The following is a 12,376-nucleotide window of genomic DNA, read 5'->3' on the forward strand; positions in this document are numbered from 1 at the left end:
GTGTGTGAGTGAGTGTGTGTGTCTGTGTGTGTGTGAGAGTGTGTGTGTCTGTGTGTGTGTGAGTGAGTGTGTGTGTGTGTGTGTGTGAGTGAGTGAGTGAGTGTGTGTGTGTGTGTATAACATCAGAGTGACAGTAACAGTGTGATTTTGTTCAGTTGTCATTTCATCCTTTTTGCCATTTAACTTTATTTTTCTAGCCTCATAAAAAGACATTTATTAATTGTTAAACTATTAAATGTAATAATTTCAAGTGTTTTAAATTCATTCAGTTATTTTAAATGTTTCAAATGTAATGGTTATTTTAAATGTTATTTCATTTCTCTGTTTTGCAGGTGGAGAACATGTTGTATCCGAAGCTGATCGCGTTAAACAGTGCTCACTTTGATTTCCTGGGCTGTAATTTCTCTGAGAAGAACATGTACACTCGCGACAAACGTGACGGTCAGTCGAAGGAGGGCAGCGGGCGTGTGGCCATTCACAAAGCCATCGGCCTGATCCACAGGTACTGACCCAGAAGCAGAAGCAGGCCAGTGTTAAACCGCTGCGAGGTGTGTGTGTGTGTGTGTGTGAACAAACGTGTGTTTTCTGTCTTCAGCTACACACTGGAGTGCAACTACAACACGGGCCGCTCGGTGAACAGCATCCCGCCCGCCTGTCACGATAACGGACGAGCCACGCCCCCTCCGCCGCCCGCTTTCCCGCCCAAATACACGCCGCAGGTGTACGAGCAGGTGGGGCGCGCGGTGGCCATCGCAGCGCTGGACATGGAGGAGTGTAACCCGTGGCCGCGGCTGGTTCTGTCCGAACACAGCAGCCTGGTGAACCTGCGCGCCTCCATCCTCAAACACGTGAGGAACAGCAAGGGCCTCGCCTCCAACTACCGCAGGAACCCCGCCAAAACCAGCAGCCCGCCCAAACCTGCGTGAGAACGCTTTCCTGCAGGATTACAGCCATCAGTTATCTGAAATGTTGCACATTTAATCAGTTATTTTAAAGGGATAACACATTAGTTTAGTTAACATGAACCAAGCATGAGCAATACTTCTACAGCATTTATTAATCTTAGTTCATGTTAATTCCTACTATTAATTTACTAAATGTTTCCAATTTAACCAGTTATTTTAAATTTAAACATTGAATCTGTTATTTTAAATGTTTTAAATGTAATCAGTTATTTTACATTTTTTACATCAAATCGGCTATTTTAAATGTTTAATCCTTATTTTATATATATATATATATTTTTTTTTTATGTTATACATTTAAATGTTTTTTTTCTGGAATTGAAGTGTGATTATTTATTTATTTACTTTAATTTGTTGTTCTCATGTGAGCTCATTCAGTCTTGTGTTTATTGACACATTAATAACTTTTTTGTTCAGTTTTCTTTTCATCCCTTTGCAAATTCTTAAATTTCACCATATTTTTCCAGCCCTGTATTAATGCAGTGCTTTCTTCCGCTGTGTTGTGTGTTTTCTCAGAAGTCTGAGCACGTCTGCCTCAGAAAACTCCCTGATCCGGATGCGCAGTAACACTAATGCTCACGGGAGCCGGCAGACGTCTCCTCAGCTCAAGAGTTCTCCCAGCTTCACCTTCGGCTGCAGCACGTCTGGCCCCGCAGCACAGCGGCCCTCACACCGGAGCCTGGGGCCCGTCAGAGGTCAGAGCACAGAGACACACTGTTTATCCCTGTATGAGATATAGTGCATTCAGCTCATGTCAGATAGATCATATTTATGATGAATGCACATGAACACCTCCAAAAAGTTGTAATTACAAAGAGGGAAACGTTTCCCAAACCTGCTATTATTTATATACTATCATTGTTTTATTATGTATTTATCACATTTTTAATTAGCTTTTCATTTTTATGTTTTCAGTACTGATTTGAATTTTAAGATTTTAAGTCGTTTAATTAGTTATTCAAAATGCTTTAAATTAAATAGATTATTCAGTGTCATTTTGTTATGTGCTTTTGTCATTGTTATTAGTTTTTTATATTTCGATATAGTTTTAAATTATTTTTTATTTTAGTTTTAGTAATATTAGTACTCCTGCTTAAACTTATTTTGCTTCAGTTAGTTGCCAAGGCAACATTTCTAATTTACATTTAAGTTTTTTATCTAATATTTAAACTATATTTTAGCTTTATTCAAGTTTTAAGTTTTAGCTTTAGTTAATAATAACAACACTATTCCTAATAGATTGTGGGATATAAACTCTGAATTATGAGTTATAAACTGAATTATGAGATATAAACTCTGAATTATGAGATATAAACTCTGAATTATGAGATCTAAACTCTGAATTATGAGATATAAACTCTGAATTGCGAGATATAAACTGTGAATTGCGAGATAAATTCAGAATTGTGAGGTAAAAAGTCGCAATTACCTGTTTTAAATGTTTTCGTTCTGTGGCAGCTACAAGCTTCATAAGCTGGCGTAGCTGCTTTGCGGTGTGTTTGCGTGCAGTAGCTGTGGTCTGGGTGTCTCGTGTGTCTGACGCCGGTCTGTGTTTTGTAGAGTCTAAAGCACAGGAGAAGAGGCGTCCACATCATCAGCACCAGCGGTTCTCCCTGCGGCAGCAGCCGGCCCCCACGCGCCCCCCTCTCTCACCATCCTCCTCCTCATCATCTTCCTCCCCGTCCTCCTCGTCCTCGGGGGCCCCGGGCCCCTGCTCCATCAGTATGGCAGGTCTGTACTCGCTCCAGCCGCCCAGCCTGGCTCAGATCCTGCCCTCCCTGCAGGCCATGCCCCGCCCCAGCCTGCTCTCCAAACTGCCCCCCCTGCAGGCCTACCTCAGCGACAGCAGGACGGCTCCGGGGCCCGCGCCGCAGTGACGGCCCCTCACTGCCTGTGTGTGTGTGTGTATGTGTGCAATGAAGTTTTCTTTTTATTCTTATTTTTTAAGTTGGATTTTACATCCTTTGATGTTTTTTCCCATGTAGCACCTGAAATGATTATTAGAGATGTTCGTTTAAAAAAAAAAGGAGATTTTATTTATTCTGATTAAATCTAGTGGTAATGAGGCCTTAGATTCTACGTCCATTGAATATGAGGTCAAACTGCACACAATTATGAGTGAATCTCATGAAAATACAGCATATTTCAACCCAAAATGATAATAAAAATGTTGTATTTTTTGTTTTCTTGTTTTGCATGCATTTTGTTATTTTATGGCATTATTTTCATGACAAACAATTACTATTGAATGGTTTCATCACTACAAAATAGTATTTTTAAAATCATAATTTCCTTTTTTTTCACTAGTTATTTTGCATTGAGAAAATCAAACCTGATATTTTCTTATTTTTTATGCTGGATTGTACACACTCTGATATTTCACCCTAAAATTATAATAACAAAATAGTTTTTAGTTTTGCATAATTCACTAGTTTTATTATTATGCATAAAGAAAATGAAACCTGTTTTTTTTTTTTATTTTGTATTATTTCCATGGTAATTAAACACATTTAAATCTCAAATTTTCATTACTAAAAACTTTAATTACTAGTTTTGTTATTTTGCATAAAGAGAATCAAACCTGATAAATTCTTATTTTTTAAAAATGTTTTTTTTTTTTTTTTGGCATTATAATAACCATTAAACACATTTACCTCTAATTTTCATTACTGCAGTGCAACCAAACATTGTACTTTTGAGTAATGAGAATCGGGTGTCTTTGCATTACAGTAACGAGAAGATTGCCATGAAATTGTCACAACACGTTCTGCTTTTGGGTTGAAATATGATCATGATGAGAAAGCTGAAGAAATCGGACACTAGTAAGAATCTGACGACACTAATACGGATGTGACGTCACGTTTCAGACTCGCTGAAGGCCATGAAAGATGATCACGCCGCACCTTTATTGGTTCTTGTGTTGAGAGTGAATATATATCATCAGGATGAAGCAGTGAATAATGTGTTGTATGTCTGCAGCATCGGTGTGTGTGTGTGTGTGTGTGTGTGTGTGTGAGAGTGTGTGTGTGTGTGAGAGTGTAAGTGTGTGTGAGAGTGTGTGTGTGTGTGAGAGTGTGTGTGTGTGTGAGAGTGTGTGTGTGTGTGAGAGTGTGTGTGTGTGTGAGAGTGTGTGTGTGTGTGAGAGTGTGTGTGTGTGTGAGAGTGTGTGTGTGTGTGAGAGTGTGTGTGTGTGTGAGAGTGTGTGTGTGTGTGAGAGTGTGTGTGTGTGTGAGAGTGTGTGTGTGTGTGAGAGTGTAAGTGTGTGTGTGTGTGTGTTTTCTACTCTCTCCCACAGTTTGATTCTGACTTTATTCTGCTGGATCTGTCGCACTCACTGTGTATGCGGGTCAATCTCACTACAATGTGAGTCTTAATCATATTTCACATCAAAATCAAAAGAAAACCAATTAGAAATTAGATTTTGCCTAAATATATATATTTGACATTTTTAGATCCATTGACAGTAAAGCACCTTTTCCTCTCAAACCTGTTTTTTTCTGAAATGCAAAATAATGATATATTGTATTAAATTGTGAAGTATTATGGAATTATTTGTCTTACTAAATTTGAAATGTTAAATATGCTGATTTTAAACAAAAAAATCTGAATAGTAATGTTAGGGGTTTTTTTTTGGTAAAAAATAAAATGTATATCTTAATGGCCCTAAAAATAGACTTCACTTTCTTTATGAACAAATATAAGTTCTTCTTTCTTTCTGTATGTTTGGGGTGAAATATGACATTTGTCTGTGAGATTCTCTCGTGCTCGTGTGTGTGGCATTGTAGATATAACATCACGGATGAGCGAAACGCAGCTGTTTTTTACACACGAAGCTGCTTTAATCCCAGAATTCCTTCAGCTGATGTCAGACCTACAGATGTAAAGCACACGGTACAGACGGCTCTAAACCAGTTTAGCAGAGCTGTGTGTGACGAGTGTAGCGTGTAGCAGACGCCGCGTGTGTGTGAATGTAGCGTGATCTGGTGCTCGGTGTCGTGTACTTCCTGTTCTCTCCACATCTCTTCGCTATTTCACTGTGTGTTCATGCTGACGCTGTAGGTTTTCTCGTCCCGTCTGTCTCTGAATGTGTAACGGCAGCCAATCACGCGTGTCTCCTGTAAACCACATGATGCTGTGCTCATTCATAAATGTATCTTGTAAAACATGATAGACGCATCCGAACTGACTTTTCTCTAATAAACATCCTGTTTGAACTGCTTCTGTGACCTTTGACCTTTTTTTTACTATTCCACTGTCACATAGCTCCTTCCACTGTTACCACGGTTACCGTGGAACCTGTTTATAACTGGCTGTGTCTGTCTGTCTTGTTGCCTAGGCAACAGCTGCCCTGAGTTCCACCCAGCCGGACAGATTAAAGAGATTCAAAGGCACGGTGGGCGGGGCAAGTGCAGCAGAGGCCCCGCCCCCTCTCCTTCCCCCCAGCAGAGGACGGCGCTGCTGTCACAGGTAGGGAATCAGCACAGAAACACATGCAGACGCCTTATGGATGTGAGCAGCACTGGGCCTGTTTTTCAGGAGCCGCTGCGGGAATCTCTGGACATCTTGACGTCTGTCGAGTACAGCAGGTGAACGTCAGCATTTGAGACGCACACACAGATGTGACGAAGCACAGTGACACGGTTCTGAGTCTGTGAGTCTCTTTCAGATGTGAGCTGCAGCCTCGGCCCAGCCGGATCCCGGTGCGGAGAGAGCCTCCTCTGACCGAGACGCCCAGCCTGAGAGTGTGGAAACTCATCAAACCCGGCGTCGAGACACACCCGGCGGGTCAGAGTCGCTCTTAACCCTATAGAGCCTGGGTCATATCTGATGCACACATTCCAAGCCTCGGAGTGATCAAAATGTGTTTTAATTTCAGTGTAATTGTAGAAACGTCCAGCTCAATCTTGACTGATTTTGATCAAGTAAAGGTCAGAATAACTGCAGTAATATCTCCAGATGAACACTCACTGGACTGAAGCAGCTCAGCTTTACTTGATTCTCCATCAATCATGTTTTAGAGTCTCAAATCTGATCCTCAGGATCTTTTGAGGAGCGTTTGTTTCCAGAAGCTTTACTTTCACTGTTCCTCAGCGGAGGAATGATCTTCACAAGCCTCCAGAACATCTCACATCTTCTGAGGAGCCTTTATTTCTTCAGCTCTCAATCACTGCATTATATGTTTGGAGCATTTCAATCTCATCTCACTGAGACAGATTACTGGAGATATAGAGCGATGACTGATACTTATAGCATTTTATGTCAGTATCTGCTGCACTGTTATAAAGATCTCACTGATTTACAGCACAAGCATCAGAATGTCATCATAGAAATATCAGCATCTGCAGCAAACTGAGCTGTTTGTTCATAGCCATAAAAGCCTGATGGAGCAAATATGATACAAAACATAAAACTCATATTCAGATATTCTTTTATATTTTGTGTAATGGTTTGATAAAAAAAAAGAGTTGTTTGAAATGTCAGGCTTTACAGGGTTAAATCTGTTGTCTTCTGCTGTTGTTAGGAGTGTCTGAGAGAGACGGTTGTTCTGTGCGTCTGAAGAACTCGTGCTGTAGCTGTCAGAGCGCTGGAGACACACACACACACAGGTAACACACACACACACACACACACAGCCTGCTCTGGCCTGAACCCTAACCGTTCCTCATTCATGCTGAGAGTTGTGCAGTGCACATGCATGCAGCAGATTTAATGTGAAGTTTGCATGCGCTCTAATAATGCTTAAACATTTTCATCTCGACAGATCTCTGCAGACCTGAGAAACTCTACACACACACACACTTGTGTTAGAGGAACAGTTCAGCCAAGATCGGCTCACTCTCAGTTCATCTGAGATCAGGATGAGTTTGATCTTCATCAGGTTTGGAGAAATGTAGCATTGCATCAGTGTCTCAGCATTATTATTATTGTTTCAGCTTTTGTCTTCTCCAGATGTTAACTGAGTGCTGTGGATTATTGTGATGTTTTTATCAGCTCTCGTTCTGACGGCACCCATTCACTTGCAGTGAGACACTGATGCAATGCTGCATTTCTCCAAACCTGATGAAGAAACAAACTCATCCTGAGGGTGAGCAGATCTGCGGCTAATCTTCATGTTCGGCTGAACTGGTGTCTCGGAGTGAAATGTGGCTGGTTTGGTCCGGCACAAGCACAAGAGCAGCAGCGGCGTGGCGTTTAACGCCTGCAGACACAACATGAGCAGAACGGGTTATTCCACCCATCATACTCTCAGCACCTCCACAGATGAGCATTGTGCTTTTAAAGAAACCCTTTTAATCGTGTGGCTCGAGTTTCTTTAGCAACTGCTGTGGGAGAGCTCACTTTGAACAGGATTGTGGCTTCTCTGTGAACCCTGTGCATTTACAAAAGCAATATACACCTGCATTCCTGAAAGAAACATGACTTGTGATTAATAAACGCATGCACACAAAGTTGATAGAGAAGCACCAGCAGAAAGAGCGAGACGCCCAGCATGTTAGCGAAGATGGCCAGCATCTCAGCTCTCTCTTTTTATTTTTACAGTTATTAATCTTATTTTCGTATACATTGTGTGTGTGATTTTTTTTACTTAAAAAAATAAATAAATATATTTAAAATGTTGTCGTGTTCGTCCTCCTGACCGCTGGAGGCGCTGATGCGCTTCTACAGGCGCGGGTTCAAACATTCAAACCGAGGCTTCACGCAACAACAACATTCGCAAAAAGCAGATTAAATATACAAACAACACCCTTTTATCCATCAAGACACGCACAACACCTGTAAGTAACCATTCCTGCTCGTGATCTGTAGCGCTGGGACGTCAGGGTTGGCGTTGTTTTGTGTGTTTGTGTGACTTCAGCGTGATATAATGAAGAATACTAAACAGTAGTGTATATGTGTCCTACACACAGAGAGAGACCAGGAGCAGACAGATGTTATATTCACTGCTGTTCAGAAGTTTGGGGTCAGTGAGGTTTCTAATGTGTTTTAAACAAGTCTCTTCTCCTCATCAAGACTGCATTTATTAGATCAGAAATACAGAAAAAACTGTAAAATTGTGAAATATTATTATGATGTAAAACAGCTGTTTTCTATGTGAATCTCTGTTAAACTGTAATGTATTTCTGTGATGCGCAGCTGTATTTTCAGCATCATTACTCCAGTCTTCAGTGTCACATGATCTTCAGAAATCATGCTAATATGCTGATTTATTAGTTTTACTGCTTCATTTTTTCTTTGGAGCCTGTGATACTTTTTTCAGGATTCTTTGATGAATAAAAAGTTACAAAGAACACCATTTATTTAAAATAGAACACTTTTGTAACAATATACGCTACAGCTCAGAAGTGTGGCGTCAGCACATTTTCTCTTTCTTTTTTTTCTTCAATTTTTTTCAGCAAGGATGTGTTAAATTGATAAAAAAGTAATAATAAAGACTTATATTGTTAGAAAATATTTCTAATTTAACTTTTTATTAAAAAAGAAAACCTTTATTTTAAATTGAAATAATTATAATAATAATAGATATATTTTAAAAGAAAAACAGAAAAATGATTTTAAAAAAAACATTTTTTAAATGTTTTACTGCAAAATGAAGAGTGAAAGCGCTTGTGATTGGTCAAGAAAAAGTGGATTTATTTTTAAATAACTGATTAATTGAATTAAGTCCTCTGCTTTAAAATATTTCATTGTCAAGAAAATGCTTAGTGCTATGAACTGATCTTCATCCAGTAATAAGCAGCTATATACAGATATATATATAAACACACACTGATAAAGCAATATTATGAAGTAAATACAAATATGTATTATATTAATGTGCATGTATTGTCGATCTATCTATTTGTAAAAGTATAATTGTAAATATTTAATAGTTTTTGCATTTTTTGTTGCAGTTAGTTCTGTGAATGTGTTTCTATCTTGTGTTCTGTGGATATGTTCATGTCTTTTAAGTGATTGGTCAAGAAAAAGTGGATTTATTTTTAAATAATTGATTAATTGAATTAAGAGTCCTCTGCTTTAAAATATGTCATTGTCAAGAAAATGCTCTTAGTGCTATGAACTGATCTTCATCCAGTAATAAGCAGCTATATACAGATATATATATAAACACACACTGATAGCCAGGAGCAGACAGATGTTATATTCACTGCTGTTCAGAAGTTTGGGGTCAGTGAGGTTTCTAATGTGTTTTAAACAAGTCTCTTCTCCTCATCAAGACTGCATTTATTAGATCAGAAATACAGAAAAAACTGTAAAATTGTGAAATATTATTATGATGTAAAACAGCTGTTTTCTATGTGAATATCTGTTAAACTGTAATGTATTTCTGTGATGCGCAGCTGTATTTTCAGCATCATTACTCCAGTCTTCAGTGTCACATGATCTTCAGAAATCATTATAATATGCTGATTTATTACAGTTTTACTGCTTCATTTTTTCTTTGGAGCCTGTGATACTTTTTTCAGGATTCTTTGATGAATAAAAAGTTACAAAGAACACCATTTATTTAAAATAGAACACTTTTGTAACAATATACGCTACAGCTCAGAAGTGTGGCGTCAGCACATTTTCTCTTTCTTTTTTTTCTTCAATTTTTTTCAGCAAGGATGTGTTAAATTGATAAAAAAGTAATAATAAAGACTTATATTGTTAGAAAATATTTCTAATTTAACTTTTTATTAAAAAAGAAAACCTTTATTTTAAATTGAAATAATTATAATAATAATAGATATATTTTAAAAGAAAAACAGAAAAATGATTTTAAAAAAAACATTTTTTAAATGTTTTACTGCAAAATGAAGAGTGAAAGCGCTTGTGATTGGTCAAGAAAAAGTGGATTTATTTTTAAATAATTGATTAATTGAATTAAGAGTCCTCTGCTTTAAAATATGTCATTGTCAAGAAAATGCTCTTAGTGCTATGAACTGATCTTCATCCAGTAATAAGCAGCTATATACAGATATATATATAAACACACACTGATAAAGCAATATTATGAAGTAAATACAAATATGTATTATATTAATGTGCATGTATTGTCGATCTATTTGTAAAAGTATAATTGTAAATATTTAATAGTTTTTGCATTTTTTGTTGCAGTTAGTTCTGTGAATGTGTTTCTATCTTGTGTTCTGTGGATATGTTCATGTCTTTTAAAGTTCATTTTTTAACTGGAGTAGCTGAATAAACGTTTTGTTCGTCTGGATGTCAATTGTACTTGTATTTTATGTAAAGATATGTGAATTTAAAGTGCTTTTTTTTTTTTTACTGAATATGTTTTTGGAACAATCATGCCGGAGCGCAAAAACTTTATCCCATAACAAATATAGGGTATAAAAACGTCCAGTTTTATTTAAATGTTACTTACAAAATTCTACTATTTTCACCCAAAATATCTTGTCACTTGAACGTTTATTTGTAACATTCTAAGAACGTTACAATGTTTCTTGTCGCGATTAGAACGTTATTTAAAGGTTGCTTTTTAAACGTTTCTTAGAACGGTCAAGTACAAGTAACATAAGAACCTTTTCTCTCAACGTTATGAGAACACATGTGTCCCTGCAGCACAAAAGCAGTGTTAAGTCGCTGGGGTATATTTGTAGCAATAGCCAACAATACATTGTATGGGTCAAAATTATAGATTTTTCTTTTATGCCAAAAATCATAAGGATATTAATTAAAGATCATGTTCCATGATTCAAATTTCCTACCGTAAATATATCAAAACTTAATTTTTGATTAGTAATATGCATTGCTAAGAACTTCATTTGAACAACTTTAAAGATGATTTTCTCAATATTTAGATTTTTTTGCACCCTCAGATTCCAGATTTTCAAATATTGTCCTATCCTAACAAACCATACATCAATGGAAGATTATTTATTCAGATCTCATGGTTTACAGAGTCTGGTTTCAGTGGACAGGAACAGAAACATGCCGCTCTGGCTCTTTGTATTTGAGAAACACATCTAGTGCTGCCGCTTCTAAACAGACGGCTCCAGCTTGCAGTCGTCCCACAGCGGTTTCTGAATGTGTTCTGGGATCTTCTCAATCGAGGTCTGTAGAGGAGACGAGCACTGAGTGTTATACTGAAGGAAGTATATATAAGGATTGATGAAGCTCTGTGTTTGTGCAGCAGCTGCTTTGTTGTGCTGCCGTTACCTTGGTGACCTCCATAGCAACGCCCTCTGGCAGATTACGCTGAATATACTCCAGATAAACCCGAGCGCTCGACCCGGTTACTCTGGAAACCTGAAATTAACCAATAACAACAAAGTAAACTAAATTATAAAATATCTAAACAAAAATACATTAATTTATATATTAAATAAATATTCAAATAAATGTATAAATAAAAAAAGTGTTAAATATATAACTTAAAAAAAATATTAATTTATATATTTATATGCATAAAAAAAAAAAAAATAATAATATATATATATAATGCATAAAAATTACATATAAAATAATATTAAAAGGAATATATATATATATATATATAAATAAAAATATATGAAGTTTTGTATGTGGTAAAAAGTGTCCCGTGAATCTGTACAGATGTAGTTACTTCTGCTCACCTCGATGCAGCGGTGATGCGTCCTGGTCTCGTACTGCACGTGGTGCTTCTTGAAGATGTGCACGGACTTCAGCAGCGCCAGTTTCTCCGTGTGTTTGGGCGGCTCACACCTGTGAAGCAGAGCACAGCTTCAGCCCCGCGTCCCAGAGTTTCTGCCAGCTCAGCTCTGGATGTGTTCACTCACGCTTTCTCCAGCTTCAGGCCGAGCTCTCGAGCCGCCAGCGTCACGAAGAACTCATAGCTGTCCAGCACTGACCTGTCGTGACCTTTGACCCGCACCGACAGCTTCTGATAGAGCGTGTCCGGCTCCTCTGCGAGCGACACCTGAGACACAATCAGAGCCTTGATTTCACACAGAACTGCTTCATATGAGCCACACAGCATGAGTGCAGAGCGCTAACTCACCGCAGGACACGGCGCCGCTGAGACTCGAGCCCTGCAGAGACACACACTCACATTAATATACAGGGGCTCCGAAACTCTCTAATCTGTCAGACAGGACCAATTCTGTAGGAAAGAGAGTGTGTGTGTGTGTGTGTGAGAGTGAGTGTGTGTGTGTGTGTGTGTGTGTGAGTGTGAATCTGTGTGGGAGTGTGTGTGAGTGAGTGAGTGAGTGAGTGTGTGAGTGAGTGTCAGTGTGTGTGTGTGTCAGTGTGTGTGAGTGTGTGTCTGTGTGAGTGAGTGTGTGTCTGTGTGAGTGAGTGTGTGTCTGTGTGAGTGTGTGTGAGTGAGTGAGTGTGTGTACTGGTTTATATATCCTGGTGGGGACTTAAACTTGACTACACACAGACTCATGGGGACTCGTGTCACGGTGGGGACCTAAATTGAGGTCCCC

The 12,376-nt window shown here is 38.3% G+C and overlaps 2 protein-coding genes across 4 annotated transcripts in view; one reads left to right on the forward strand and one right to left on the reverse strand.

Moving 5' to 3' along the window:
- agbl5 (AGBL carboxypeptidase 5) overlaps nucleotides 1–6,843 on the forward strand; it is a 21,587-nt gene extending 14,744 nt beyond the window's left edge. The window contains exons 7-15 of one of the 2 annotated variants that reach the window (XM_016550329.1): nucleotides 333–502; nucleotides 596–922; nucleotides 1,485–1,660; nucleotides 2,526–2,696; nucleotides 5,302–5,432; nucleotides 5,502–5,551; nucleotides 5,632–5,750; nucleotides 6,487–6,571; nucleotides 6,727–6,843. In XM_016550329.1, the coding sequence (XP_016405815.1) occupies nucleotides 333–502; nucleotides 596–922; nucleotides 1,485–1,660; nucleotides 2,526–2,696; nucleotides 5,302–5,432; nucleotides 5,502–5,551; nucleotides 5,632–5,750; nucleotides 6,487–6,571; nucleotides 6,727–6,742 (1,245 nt within the window). In that variant the 3' untranslated portion in view covers nucleotides 6,743–6,843. Of the gene's footprint in view, nucleotides 1–332; nucleotides 503–595; nucleotides 923–1,481; nucleotides 1,661–2,525; nucleotides 2,697–5,301; nucleotides 5,433–5,501; nucleotides 5,552–5,631; nucleotides 5,751–6,486; nucleotides 6,572–6,726 lie in introns of both variants that reach the window. The other variant, XM_016550328.1, reaches the window with a different exon arrangement.
- A 3,986-nt stretch (nucleotides 6,844–10,829) lies between these two features.
- mrps10 (mitochondrial ribosomal protein S10) overlaps nucleotides 10,830–12,376 on the reverse strand; it is a 1,939-nt gene continuing 392 nt past the window's right edge. Inside the window, exons 3-7 of one of the 2 annotated variants that reach the window (XM_016550333.1) lie at nucleotides 11,947–11,977; nucleotides 11,798–11,865; nucleotides 11,543–11,651; nucleotides 11,127–11,216; nucleotides 10,830–11,023 (exon numbers count right to left, since the gene is read on the reverse strand). In XM_016550333.1, coding sequence (XP_016405819.1) covers nucleotides 10,949–11,023; nucleotides 11,127–11,216; nucleotides 11,543–11,651; nucleotides 11,798–11,865; nucleotides 11,947–11,977 — 373 coding nt within the window. In that variant the 3' untranslated portion in view covers nucleotides 10,830–10,948. Of the gene's footprint in view, nucleotides 11,024–11,126; nucleotides 11,217–11,542; nucleotides 11,652–11,725; nucleotides 11,866–11,946; nucleotides 11,978–12,376 lie in introns of both variants that reach the window. The other variant, XM_016550332.1, reaches the window with a different exon arrangement.

Source organism: Sinocyclocheilus rhinocerous, unplaced genomic scaffold (assembly GCF_001515625.1).
Source record: "Sinocyclocheilus rhinocerous isolate Xijiao unplaced genomic scaffold, SAMN03320098_v1.1 scaffold3662, whole genome shotgun sequence".
Lineage (NCBI taxonomy): Eukaryota > Metazoa > Chordata > Actinopteri > Cypriniformes > Cyprinidae > Sinocyclocheilus > Sinocyclocheilus rhinocerous.